Source organism: Brassica napus, chromosome C4 (genome assembly GCF_020379485.1).
Source record: "Brassica napus cultivar Da-Ae chromosome C4, Da-Ae, whole genome shotgun sequence".
Lineage (NCBI taxonomy): Eukaryota > Viridiplantae > Streptophyta > Magnoliopsida > Brassicales > Brassicaceae > Brassica > Brassica napus.
The window spans coordinates 28,980,687-28,994,212 of NC_063447.1; the positions used below are offsets into that span (position 1 = coordinate 28,980,687).

Here is a 13,526-nt window from a genome sequence, read left to right on the forward strand (position 1 = left end):
TTTTTAGTAATTTATACAATTTGATTTAATACATTTAACCAAAATAAATAGATAAAAAATTTATCTAAGATTCGAATTTTAAATATATTACATATATATTATTAAATGTAATTTAAAATAAAAAAAATTCTTAATTTTATGCTTAAATAATCAACTTTATATTAAATATTAGTCAAAAATAATAAAATATATAATATTAATAAATTGCATTTTAAATATAATTTAACTTTTAAAAAATTTATCACTGCACATGGTGCAGGAAAACACCTAGTTTAAATGATAAGATTATAGATTAAATGTAACATGACTAAGAATAGGTCCATTAGGTCCATTTTTAAAAAAATCACACATGAATCAAAGTTGTGACTTCTGTTTTAATATATAAGATACTAGATTTTGAACCGCGCTTGAAAACTGCAGATTTGTTTTTGAAATTAAATAATTTTTTTAAATAATTTTTTTATATAAAATATTGTGTAGATTTTTACATATCCAGAACCACAAACCAAATTATTCCAAACTGAAAAAACTGAAAACAAAATTTAACTGAATATTATAAATAACCGAGCAGATCATATATCTCTGAAACCGAAAAGTTGAAATCGAATAGAGAACTAAATGGGTACATGAATTTTTAAAATACAAATTATGTACTTACAAATATTAATTATATTTACTTTCTAAATAACCAAATATCTTAAAATACTATTTATAGACCAAATTATTCGAAAACCAAATTATTCGAATATTTTTTATTCAAAATATTAAAAGTTTTCGAATTATTCAATATTTTTTTATCCGAAAAACTTGAATTACCTGATATTTAAACTGAAAACTCCAAATTATCTAATATTTTTTTAATCTATAAATCCGTAATTACACACACAACCAGAATCCAATCGAAACTGAATTGGACCCAATTTTTCACATATTAGTTGGTTCCTAATTTTTGCTACTGAACCGAACCAAGAGCCAAAATAACCAACCTGAAACCAAACTAAACTTTGTAAATACATGAATGATTCCTAAATTCTAAAACCAAAACACCAAAACCAAAATACTCAACCCAAAACCGAATGATTAGGACTAATAGTGCATCTACTTTTAAATGGTGCAAAGATAGCATTATCATTTTACAAATTGTGTAACTTTTTAGTAGATAAATATTTGGTTTACATACGAATTACGATATAAGCAGTGTTTTTATATCCATTCCGGACCGGCAGTCGAAACCAATAAACTCCGTGACTGTATATAATCAAGATTGGTTTGTGTTCTTCATGTAGTACTCTATTCGAAGTTATACGAACTGATATGTTTCTACAAAATTCGGATTTAATAAAAACCTATTAATTCAAAATATGGTAAACCATAAAACCCACCATTAACATGTGAACTGACACCGATTGATCCATAAAAAACCCAGAAAAATCTTATGATATTTTTTTTAATTGATTAAACCTCTACTATACTTTATAATAGTACATAAAAATGAATAAATTATTTAATTTGTCATATTAAGTAAACTAATTGTATTAATGTTATGCATTTTAATTTATAGGTATTTAAACCATTAATAAGAATTAGAAAATAAAATATTGTATGCGGTATTTAAAACATTAATTTTTTGACATACAATATTTAAAATATTGATGAGCTAGATAATGTAATTATGTATGACATTCGAAAGTATATCCTTTTTGCCTTGTATCGTGTTTAATTTTCTTTTTTTTTTTCTTTAACCTGTTTTGTAAAGGTAATCTGAGAAAAAAGAAATGGGAAGTAATTAGTATTAAAAAAAAATCAATGTTGTTGTATGACTTTTTCACGTTGATTAGTAATAACTTATTACTTACGAGCAGTGATCGATTAAAAAGTAAAACCAAATGAATAGTGATCGATTTAATTTAGGTAAGGGTCCCACAATTATGTTGCTATAATAAAGGTTGATTATGATATTTAGTTTTATATACGAAAAGTTGGGTCAAACGAAAGGGTGCAGCAAAATTTGCATAAGTAGATTTTTTAAGAATTTTTCCTTTTTAGTAGTATAGATACTTAAAGGCCCGAATGATGCATTTTATTTACGATTATGATATAAATCATCCAACTTAGTGAAATCAACAAGTTTTCCTACTACATCCGCACGTAATGAAATAGACAGGAACTTGCCACCTTTGCAAATCAAAGTTGTTTGTAAACATGTACATTCTTCAGAAAAAGACCAAAATTATTATTTAAACCAAAATCAAACAACAATGTCGTGTAAAACATATTTATGTATATATGTAAAAGTACGATAGGGATTTGTTCATAGTATGTGACACCAAAGAAACACGTTAAACATATTTATGTATATATGTATCAGTAATAACATATATTACTAGATTTTGACCCGCGCTTTCAAAGCGCGGGTTTAGTTTCCATAAACCGAATTTTCTATAAACGGAATTTTTTTAGTAAATATCATATTTTCATATATTTGTGTTTTATTTTATATAACTTTTTTTATCTTTTTCTTTATCATGTTTCATTTTAAATGAAACATTTATGTTCACAAAATTAAACTTTATTTTTTTACGCATCAAAATTTGTATAACTTTAATAAATAAATTTTATTATCTTGTTTATTTATTTTTGTAAAGAGATTTTGTATAATTTAAACTGTTCACAAATTAGTATATTATTTTTAATAAATATATATATTTTCAATAAAAAATGCAACTATTTTATAAATGCTTAAATTATATTCAGAAAAGAATATACTAAAATAATTTTCTGCTTATTTTTTTTGGTTATTATACAGCTATATTAACAATAGTTGAATAATTAATTATTTTTGAACTTGGTATTAGTGCCCAAATAAAATATTTCACCGACCAAATAGGTGGTCAGGGACGGACACATCTATGTTTAAAGGAAAAAAAAACAGAAAAGGAAAAAAGACCAAATCTGTCGACGCTTCTTTTCCCATCCATGGCGATTGAAGGAAAAAAGAATAGAAAGGAACAAATCGACGCTTCATCCCCATCCATGGCGATTGAAGGTTCAGAAATCAATATCAATACCGGTAAAGACTGTAACGATGGCTTGAAGATCTTCAACGATGAGGGTAACAAATCTGATTTGGAAACAAAATCAAACCGTTGGTTGGAAACTCGTAAGATCCACCAAGGACTTCTCGTATTCCTGTCTCTTAAGGTTATTTTTTCAATCTTTTGTTCTTCAGATTATATAGATCGTTTTCGATGAAGATCTAAAGAAATATTTGGTAACTGTTTTGCATGTCAGATCCGAAGGCTTCATTTCTATTTCCGTTGTTTGATATTTGGGTTTCAATTTCGCCGAGTGATAATCAGATTTGTAGGAATGTCAAATAGTTGATATATTCCATCCCGTCCCGTACCGCAGCGGACTCGTCTTCGAGCGGATCATGGCGGGTCAGGTCCGCGCGGGCTGCGATCCTTAAAATGGCTGACCAAACCCGTAACGCAGAACATGTAGGCCTTTGCGGATCGGTCCGCGGGACATAGAATTACAAACGAAGATATGGCTCCTAAACGCTTCAATACATGATCCAGGACGCTTTATCAGTTACATGACGCATCAGTAAGTGAGTTTAGTCAAGGATTGAACCGGATAAGGCAATACACTTGTTAGTTGAAGATTTTAGTTGGATCAAAACACTAGTTTATTTACTTTTGTTAGACTCTAAACATTTTAAAAATAAATCATACTTTAGTTGCTGAATCCAAATATTATAACTCATAAGTTCATAACAAATTTTTTAGTTTTATGAATCCAAAATTAAATAAAACCAACACCATATCAAAGATGCTAATCCCAAAAATAAATAAAAAGAAAACACCAATCACACTTCTTGTTCCTCATCTTTATCACCAACGAGCGACAAAAAGATGGAGATTTCTCTTCTTCACCATCAACTTCATCTTCTGCGAATAAGAACAATAGAAGTGAGTTAAAGATATATTGAAACCTAAAACTCCAAAATGTATGATAATGTGAATAAATACATATAGGCAAAACTATAAAGAACCCATTACGGGAACTAGATCTTCTTCTTCGATGGAAAGTGAGTTTTCAAATTTCTTATGATGACTCGAACTCCACCGGTACAGATCGAAGGCACTTGGGACCCCGGAAGCATCATCGACCCTGAAACCACTATCACTGGAGCTACATAACGTCGAATCGCCTTCTCTCTCTCTCTCTCTCTCTCTCTCTCTCTCTCTCTCTCTCTCTCTCTCTCTCTCTCTCTCTCTCTCTCTCTCTCTCTCTCTGTTTTAGATGAAAGCATAAATGGGGACTTAGGTTTGCGGGTCTTCAAAATCCCGCATGTTAACATGTAGCCCATCCCGCTTTCGATCGTCCCGCTTTCGACCCGTCCCGTTTTGAACCCGTCCCGCTTTGAACCCGTCCCACGAGGTCCGCAATTTTGCGGGCTTACCAAATGGAGGCTCAATCCCGCTCCGCAGCAAGTTTTTACGGGCCAGGCCCGCGGTCCAGCTCCTTAATTGCCATCCCTAGGTATATGCTTAATTTTTGTTTACTTATGTATATGTGCTCCAATTTAAGACAGACATTGACAAAAAAAATACAGAAAGAAATTATTAGAGATATATTGGGCCGGAAGATATGTATCTTACGGACCAAGTCTGTGAAGTCCGTGAAACCCACGAAGACCCTCAAGACTAAAAGGAAAAACTTGAAGAACAAGTTAATCTCAAGATATTCTTAGCATATTTACATTAAGTGTTTAGGAAAGTTAGCATTATATATTTGCATATTGTATTCTCTTATCAAACAGAACACAATAATATATCTATTATATTCTACTTTACAGAAATAGACAACGCTGATCTACAAAATATAGAAATAAACTATTTTTTTTGGTAAAATGTTTTTAAACCAAATTAAAAACTTGTGGAAAAGAACAATGTGGAAAAATACAGAAATAAGAACAACACAATAGTCGTAAGCTAAGCAGGTTATTAAATGAAAGATGAAAAATAAATATAAAAGGATATACACCAAGTTCCAGCTACAATCAGCAGCAAAGATTTGTTATTTTCTTGGAGGTCCTCCAAATACAATCGTAAGTAATTGAGAATTCACCGAGCATCTATGTCTGAAACCGTGTAGGCGGCAACTGTATAGGAAGTAATGTGGAAGATTCTCCCTGCAAGTTTGAAGAGGAAGGAATCCCACTTTTGCCTTCATCAATTGGGTAAAAGTCAGGGCGTTTTGGCTTTTGAATCTCAATTGTTTCTTCTTGGAGTTGAGCCACGACCAGGGAGATTTTTGGTCTGTCCCTTGCAAAATATTGAGAACATAGGAGTCCCACTTCAATGCATCTCAACACTTGCCAAGACTCTACACAGTCTTGTCTAAATCTTCTCATCAATGATTTCACTCCAGTTTCCTTCATTATATTTGTTCCACGCCTTTTCAACAAAACAAAGAAAACACAATGGGTTGTTTCTGTTTCTTCCATTCTTCTATATCTCAAAGAAACAAAACACATCAATCCTAAAAATCTTACGTAGCCGAGAAGATAGCCAATGGAAGAGGAGAATGATCTGTTCCTTTTCCCGTTAACAATTTCAAGAACAATAACTCCAAAGCTAAAGACGTCAGACGCAGATGAGAATATGCCATCTAACAGGGATTCTGGCGATATGTAGCCACTGAATCATAAAGAATCAAAACCTATACTAAAAATATATATATACTATTTCAGAGATGAAAAATATAAAGTTTTGATTACATACTGCGTTCCAGCCGTATGCTGTGTGAAAACTTCCTTCTCGCTCCTTGCACACATTCTAGCCAACCCGAAATCGGATATCTTCGGAGTCATATCTCTGTGAAGTAAGATATTATCAGGTTTCAAGTCCCGGTGTAGAATCAGATTGTATCCCCCTTCTTCGATATATGCTAGGCCTTTAGCTACACCCTTGATAATATGAAATCTAGTTTGCCAATTTAGCTCACCACCACCTACCAAACCGGCCAGAATATATCATCAATCTTGTTTTGACATATATATATATGCATATGATTCCCAATCATATATTAAAACTGCTAACCAAATAAATGACGCTCCAAGCTGCCGTTCACTAGATACTCGTATATCAATAGCTTCTCTTCCTTGTAAACGCTCCAACCATACAGGCGGGCAATGTTAATGTGTCTAAGGCGTGAAATAGACCTCACCTCGGTACAGAACTCATCCAACCCTTGTTTCGAGATTTCTGAAAGTTTCTTGACAGCGATTTCTTCCCCGCTGGCTAACACTCCCTGGTCATACATACCATAAATTAAGCACTATGAAGACCCAAAGACGCAAAAGAACCCTACATGGTACACACCACTATAATGCAGGCATGCAGCAAAATGTGAAATGCTAGGACAATTTTATACACATACCCAAATCCACCGTGTCCGATCTCTTGAGAGAAGTTGTGTGTGGCATTCAGTATCATCGCAAAATCCATTGGGACAGATAGTTGATCCTCTATTGCGTCTTCTCTTTCCCTTGGCATCATTATTTCTTCAACAAAATTTAGAGAAGAAAACAAAAACAGTTATAAAGATGTACGTATGCAATTAAAACATATATGCATGCATGATCTTAATTTCTTTTGCTTAAATATATATATTTTTTTTAAGAAGGGAGTTATGCCGTCAGATTGGAATCATACGCAGCTCTGTTTGATACCCAAGGTACCTAATGCGACTCACATGAAGGATCTGCGACCAATAAGCCTATGTTCTGTGGCTTATAAGATCATTTCAAAGGTGTTGAGTAATAAACTTAAGGTGATTTTGCCGCGCATTGTCTCACCCACCCAGGGAGCATTTGTAGCTGGTCGCCTAATTTCAGATAATCTCCTCATTGCTCATGAAATGATCCATGGTCTCAAAACAAATCCAAACTGTAGAGAGGATTATATTGCTATAAAGACAGACATGTCTAAAGCTTATGACAGAGTGGAGTGGATATTTCTGGAGACTCTGTTTATGAAGATGGGGTTTGCCAGACTTTGGATAGACTGGGTGATGAGTTGTATCCGCTCAGTGTCATACACGGTGTTGATGAATGGAGAAGAATTTGGTCATATAACGCCGGAGAGGGGTATTAGACAAGGTGATCCTCTCTCCCCCTTTCTGTTCATCCTTTGCGCCGAAGCTTTGGTACATGTGATGAATCGAGCAGAGCAGCAAGGGCTTATAACGGGTATGAAATTGACAAGGAATTGCCCATCGGTTCAGCATCTTTTGTTTGCCGACGATAGCCTGTTCCTGTGCAGAGCTAGGCTGAGTGAGTGCACTGAGTTTCTACGGTGCTTGAAGTTGTATGAAGATTCATCTGGTCAGGTCATTAATTTTCAAAAATCAGCTGTTACCTTTGATGCTGCAGTAGACCCAGTTATGAAGAGGCTGATAGCTGAGCTACTTCACATTGATAATGAGGGCGGTGATGGGAAGTACTTAGGCCTTCCGGAGTGCTTCAGTGGCTCAAAGCAGAAGCTACTTGCGTTTATTGGTGAGAAACTAAACAAGAGATTACGAGGATGGTTTGCGAAAAAGCTTTCCCATGGCGGAAAGGAGGTTCTCCTCAAATCTATTGCTATGGCTCTTCCGGTTTATGCGATGTCATGCTTCAGGTTAACTACACACCATTGTCAAAAAATTATGAGTGCTATGGCTAGCTTTTGGTGGGATGAAGATGGAGAGAAGAGAAAGATTCATTGGATTGCGTGGAAGAAAATCTGTGTGCCAAAAGACAAAGGAGGACTGGGGTTTCGGGACATAGAGGACTTCAATCAGGCGCTGCTTGCTAAGCAAGCATGGAAATTGTATAATGAACCGAACAGCTTATTGGCGCGAGTCTATAAGGGCCGGTACTATGCATCCTCGACCATTCTTGAGTGCGGTAAAGGATATAGACCTCCTTATGCCTGGAGAAGTATAATTTTTGGCAGGGAATTACTGAGGAAGGGATTGATCAGATCCATAGGTGATGAAAGAGATACACGTGTGGACTGATAAGTGGATTTTGGATGAAGTTCCTCGAAGACCGGTGAACAAACAACCATGTTTTGATGTCAACCTGAGAGTTTCTGAGCTCATAGGTGAAGATGGGAAATGGAAAATGGAAAATGGAATTACTGCAGCAGCTCTTCCCACCAAATGAGGTGGATCGAATCAAACAGATTGGTGTTGGCAGAGTGAAAGACAGAGAGATATGGGCTTTCAACAAGTCAGGTGACTACACAGTTAAAAGTGGGTGCTGGCTCCTTACAAGCGTAACGTCAAACCGTGGAGACGATCACAGGGTAGAAGATCAGGCGGTAATTGAAATAAAGAAGCTTATTTGGAAGCTACCGACGATACCAAAGATTCGTATGTTTTGGTGGCGGGCGGTGTCTGGGGCTCTAGCTGTTGCAGAACGCCTTACAGCTCATGGTATGCATGTGGAACAAACATGTAAGTTGTGTAATCAAGATGTGGAGACAATACAACACGTTCTCTTCCACTGCAGTAAGGCACAAGAACTTTGGAGAGAGTTCCGTTTACCTCTGGATTATGTCTTTCAAGACGTTTCTTTGATTGAACTCTTTGGTAGCTGCTTGAAGTTCATGGAAGCGAGTACTTTTAATCAGGAACGGCGACAAGCAATCCCCTGGATCCTCTGGACGATATGGAAGAACAGAAACAGCTTGTTATATGCGGAGACACAAGAATCGCCATCCCTGTTTGTTCAGAGAACGCTAGAGGAAGCAGCTTTATGGAATATACTGAACAAGGCGGAGAGTAATGGAGGGCAGGTGCAGGCTGATATGGGCATGCCAAAGTACTGGTTTCCGCCAACACAAGGTATGATAAAATGCAACCTTCATGCTAGCTGGAGAAGTGATAAACAGTTCATAGGAGTAGCTTGGATCACACGAAATCATCGAGGAGATGTGTGTATGCATGCAAGAGACGCACTCGTACCTACCTCGGACAAACTGGCGGCTGAAATGGAGTGTCTATTGTGGGTACTTCGAAGCCTATGGGATCTGCGAATAGAAGAGGCCAGTATTGGAACTGAATCTCAAAAGCTGATAGATGCAATAAAAGCTCCTGCTCGCTGGCCAAGATATAGGTGCTTACTTCGACAGATAGAGACAATTTGCTTGGAGTTTACTGTTATCGAGTTTGAAGTAGAGTCACGGGAGTCTAATAAGGTGGCAAGAAAGATATCTACAAGTGTTCTCCGAGATGGACGGCTACGTTCGTACCTTGCCTTGGGAGGACCGGCGTGGCTTCATGATCTCATCCAGACTGAGGTTATTGGTGAACTTTGAAATCCTTCCCTTAGGATGAGTTAACCTTGGCCTTCATTGTCAGTGATGCTTATGTTTTTGATTTGTTTTCTTTAACCAGTTCTACTGGTCTGCCATGTTTGCAAACTTGAGCTAAGTTCTCATGTTCTTTGAGTTAAAAAAAAGAAGGGATATTTCTTTACTTACCAATTGATGCAGCGGTGGTAGCTCTTTCTCTTTCTCTCCCTCACTTCTTTTTCCTCTTGCAGTAGCAAAATAATGCTAACAAAAGAGCCAAAACCGAGATGCAAACACAAGTACCTACGATCAATCCTGTTTTGCTTTTCTTCTTCCCTGGAAAAAAAAAAAGAGTTATAAAAGCAATTGAAGTAAATAGATTCCAAAGAGTTGAGAAGTTAATTACCATGACCAGCCGCCGTTCGCACATAAAGGTCTTGACCCTCATCGGAATAACTGCGGATATCAACCAAGTCTCCGCTCCAGGTTATACAGTTCCGGTTACCAGTTTCTAGGCTTCTGCTTATAGAATACGCAGTACAACTGCAATCCCCAAGGCAAATGCCACCGCATTGTTCCTTTTGTTGATGGCCGGGTAAGATCTAGCATTGTAGGCGTCGGGAAAATTCATTTTCGGAAGAAGTGAGAAATGATCTCCATTGCAGGCCCCATGCTTTTTCCTCACACACTCTTCACTTATCACGTTTATGGCACTGTACTCAAAACCTGGGATACATTCACACACTGATGATGAAACGCCAGGGTGACAATAAGCGTTCGGAGTACATCGGCGATACAGATCGCACTCTTCAAGGAATGAGCTCCATTGCTGGTCCCATTTTTTTCTGCTCTGGTTCCAGGCGTAGTGTCTCAGTGATCCATCATGGTATAATTGTACTCTTGTGTAGGATATGTTTTCTGTAGTAGCAATTGAAAAATACGAGACCTGCTGCGCCTTCCATTGTAGGACCGCGAAAATCATGATTGAAAATTACGAAACTTAAGGTATATAAACGATAATATAAAGACTAAAAAAACGTTTAAAAAATCATAAGGAAATAGACGAAATTCACGGAGCCGAGATATGATCTCTTTCCTTAACTCAATAAATCTTCCGTAATGTGTGCGGTTTTTTATGCGATTTTTGAATCCCAGGATACAACCGTGATGAGACCGTTTCGCAACACTCGAAACAGAATCTACGAACTAACTACTACGATATACTCTCGAGACACTTACTTGAAAAAAAATCTAAAAAGTATTTTTTTTTTCTTTTCTAGTGAGAGAAAGCTTGGTTTATGTGTGTAGTGAGAGAGATGAATATAAGATGTGAGATCCAGAAATTAGATTCTTCCTCATGTCTGGAACATGCTTGACGTTGGTGAGAGTGACCTCCATGCCTGAAGTCATCTTCAGCACAACTTTTCCAATACCTTCGATCTTGGACTGGGAGACGTTTCCCATCTTCACTTGATTATCAGATTTACACTTCTGATAGGTACTGAACATCTCTTTGTCAATGCAGATGTGTGTAGTGGCACCTGTGTCGTACCACCATTCTTTTGGGTTCGCTTCAACTATGTTAGCTTCTGTGACCACAACACACAGATCAGCTTCAGTCAGGTTGGCTTGATTTTTCCCCATAGCCTTCCTGCGACACTCCGCGGATCTATGTCCTATCTTGCCACAGTAGTTATACTTCCCAGTGAATTTGTTGTTCGTGGAAGGTTGAACTTGTTTCTTGAAGCTCGTGGAGGCTTGTTGGACAAGCTTATTCGGCCCAGACTTTTGAAATGGCCTGGTAATCAGAATTGCCAGCGTCAAGGCCTTTTGCTTGTAAGCAAGATAGTTTTTGGAGTCTGCCCAACTAGGCGGAAGCTTCTCAATGAAGCAATTCACCGTGAAAGTTTCACATAGCTTCATTCCTTCTTCAGCGATCTCTTGAAAGATCAGTTGTAGCTCATGCACTTGATCCATGATAGGTCGAGAATCGACCATCACGAATTTGAGAAATTTTGACGTAGCAAATTTCCTAGAACTTACATTGAAGGATTTATATTTCTTTTCCAAAGCATCCCACAGATCTTTGGAACTTTTGACCTCACTGTAAACACTGAACAGTTGGTCTACCAAACGGTTTTGAATGTAGCCTTTGCATAAGAAGTCACCATGCCTCCATGCTTCAAGGCTAGCAAGCACCCTTGGATCAGTATTGTCCGCAGGTAGCACCGGTTTGACCTCAGTAAGATACTTGGCCAGATTCAGAGTGGTCAGAAAGAAGTGCATCCTCTGCTGCCACTGCTTGAAGTTTGTTCCATCAAACTTATCGGGCTGAAGTCCGTTAATGTTGCTAGGCACAGACGGAACTTGTGTAAGCAGTGCTCCAAGTGGTTGACCATTCCCGGGTTGGGTTGTCATCTCATTGGTTGGACTGCTGTTTGCCCCAATGACATTAGTGTTGTTATCATCACTAGTCATCGTAGAATCTGTTTACAAAACACAAACCGCAGTAAGTATTGAGAACTCAATTCAAATGAGCGACTAAAACTATTAAATCTTAATAAACGTTCTCAGAAATCGCGTAAAGCGTTCTTAAACGTTAATAGCCATTCTCAGAAATCACCTATAAGGCGTTTTTAAACGCTATTTTTTTTTTCAAAGGATCGTTTTTTTTATCAAGAAAAACGAGATCGCGAACCTGTCAAAGACTGTCGCGTAAATCGTTTCTTAATACGAGTCGTCTTATAAGATCAAAATGTTCTGAAGAATAGCTAAATAGCGTTCTTAGAACTGTTTCAGATCAATTTAAAACGTTTTGTAAAATCGTTTTATAATTTAAAAAAAAAAAAAAAATCTAAAGCCCAAAATCATCAATTTGCTCAGCCATTGGGCTTGCAAAATATGCCCAAAAATCTCCATAAACTTTCACATTAATTCAAAAATTTTACCCAGCCCATAGGGCTTATAAAATTCTATTCACACTATAAAATTAATTATCCAGTCCATTGGGCTTGTAACTAATTGGTCCAACATTCCATGTTAATCTAAACAAGGGAGGGGCTCCTATGAACTTGGTTCCGTTCCAAGGACCGCTGCTGTAGATAGGCAAGGCTTTAAGCCAAGTAGAAAGAACCGGATATTGTGCATTTTTGAATCTTACTCATAATCTCCTGGTTGTGGATCATCAACCGCTCTCCAGGAAGCCAGATACTTGTTTCGGAAATGCCATACTAGTTTCATCTCAGGAAGTATGGTATCAGTCGGTTCCTCGAAACTCTACCTAAAAAAATCTTCAGGATTGTCGTTGTTGGGATCTTTGAGAACGAACTTCCCGTTGTCCAAGAGTTGAGCAACTGTTGTTGAAGAACTCTTTCTTCTTTCATTTCTAGTCAAGGACCACACAGCATTAGACTTGTCCCGGATAACCAACTTCCCATCATAGACTTCTAAGTTCCCGTCAGAACTGAGTAAAGGTTCTTCTCTATTACCTACCCAAACATAAGTTCTTTCGGGTACATTTTTGTACCAAATTCCTAAAAACCAGCCTTCAGTTGCTGCAAATCTAAAGAACCCAGCCTCAAATGTTTCTCTAGCAGATACAAGTGTGCCGCCGCCCTTAACTGAAACCCATCTGTCTCTACTCCTTAATATGTCCCCGGAATTACCGAATTGAAACAAGAAGATTGAAAGTAGAGATACTGACAGAATGTGGCTGAATGACATCTTCTTCTCGATCCAGTTTCAATGGGATTAAAAGAGAACCAAGGTTTCTGACTGCATGCAAAAGATAGACCGGAGAAAAGATCTTACTAAAACATTAATTAATTGATATTTGTACCACTTCTCCCTTCGCACCAAAGCTACTACCATCCATGACATGTAGATTTGATGAGATCTTTATGAAAAAACAGAGTCAAGTAGTTTGATCTTCATTGCTTTGTTTTGTATTAACCTTGTGAGTGAAAGAGTTTTTTTTTTCAGAAGCTTAACACATCATTTTTCATTACCTTACAAACACACACTACTACAAACTTATATGAGACATCTACTTTCTTCTCTGACTATTTCAACTGCTCCCACTAACACATTTTAGTTCTAGCTTAAGGCCATGCTTATAATGGCTAAGTACAACAACTTCTTAGACACTCAACAACTTTTCTAAACCAAACTACA

At 36.9% G+C, this 13,526-nt stretch overlaps 3 protein-coding genes across 3 annotated transcripts; 1 reads left to right on the plus strand and 2 right to left on the minus strand.

Moving 5' to 3' along the window:
* Window positions 1-5,408: 5,408 nt before the first annotated feature.
* Window positions 5,409-6,566, minus strand: LOC125585970 (G-type lectin S-receptor-like serine/threonine-protein kinase SRK). Its single transcript, XM_048755714.1, has 5 exons — window positions 6,435-6,566; window positions 6,111-6,321; window positions 5,793-6,021; window positions 5,564-5,708; window positions 5,409-5,465 (listed from the first exon to the last, which is right to left on the minus strand). Exons 1-5 carry the CDS (start codon window positions 6,564-6,566, stop codon window positions 5,409-5,411), a joined length of 774 nt encoding a protein of 257 aa, XP_048611671.1.
* Window positions 6,567-8,165: 1,599 nt separating this feature from the next.
* On the plus strand, window positions 8,166-9,377 carry LOC125585971. The gene has a single exon (XM_048755715.1). It carries the CDS (start codon window positions 8,166-8,168, stop codon window positions 9,375-9,377), a length of 1,212 nt encoding a protein of 403 aa, XP_048611672.1.
* A 499-nt stretch (window positions 9,378-9,876) lies between these two features.
* On the minus strand, window positions 9,877-10,335 carry LOC125585972 (S-locus-specific glycoprotein S6-like). Its single transcript, XM_048755716.1, has one exon. The coding sequence runs from the start codon at window positions 10,333-10,335 to the stop codon at window positions 9,877-9,879; it is 459 nt and encodes a 152-aa protein (XP_048611673.1).
* Between the last annotated feature and the right edge of the window lie 3,191 nt (window positions 10,336-13,526).

Coding starts and splice junctions, on each gene's coding strand:
- LOC125585970 (XM_048755714.1), bottom strand. CDS start 6,566: ATGCCAAGGGAAAGAGAAGACGCAATAGAGGATCAACTATCTGTCCCA. Junction 6,322..6,434: donor TTGGGTATGTGTATAAAATT/GTCCTAGCATTT, acceptor ATGTATGACCAG/GGAGTGTTAGCCAGCGGGGA. Junction 5,466..5,563: donor TTGGCTATCTTCTCGGCTAC/GTAAGATTTTTA, acceptor TTTGTTGAAAAG/GCGTGGAACAAATATAATGA.
- LOC125585971 (XM_048755715.1), top strand. CDS start 8,166: ATGGGAAATGGAAAATGGAAAATGGAATTACTGCAGCAGCTCTTCCCA.
- LOC125585972 (XM_048755716.1), bottom strand. CDS start 10,335: ATGATTTTCGCGGTCCTACAATGGAAGGCGCAGCAGGTCTCGTATTTT.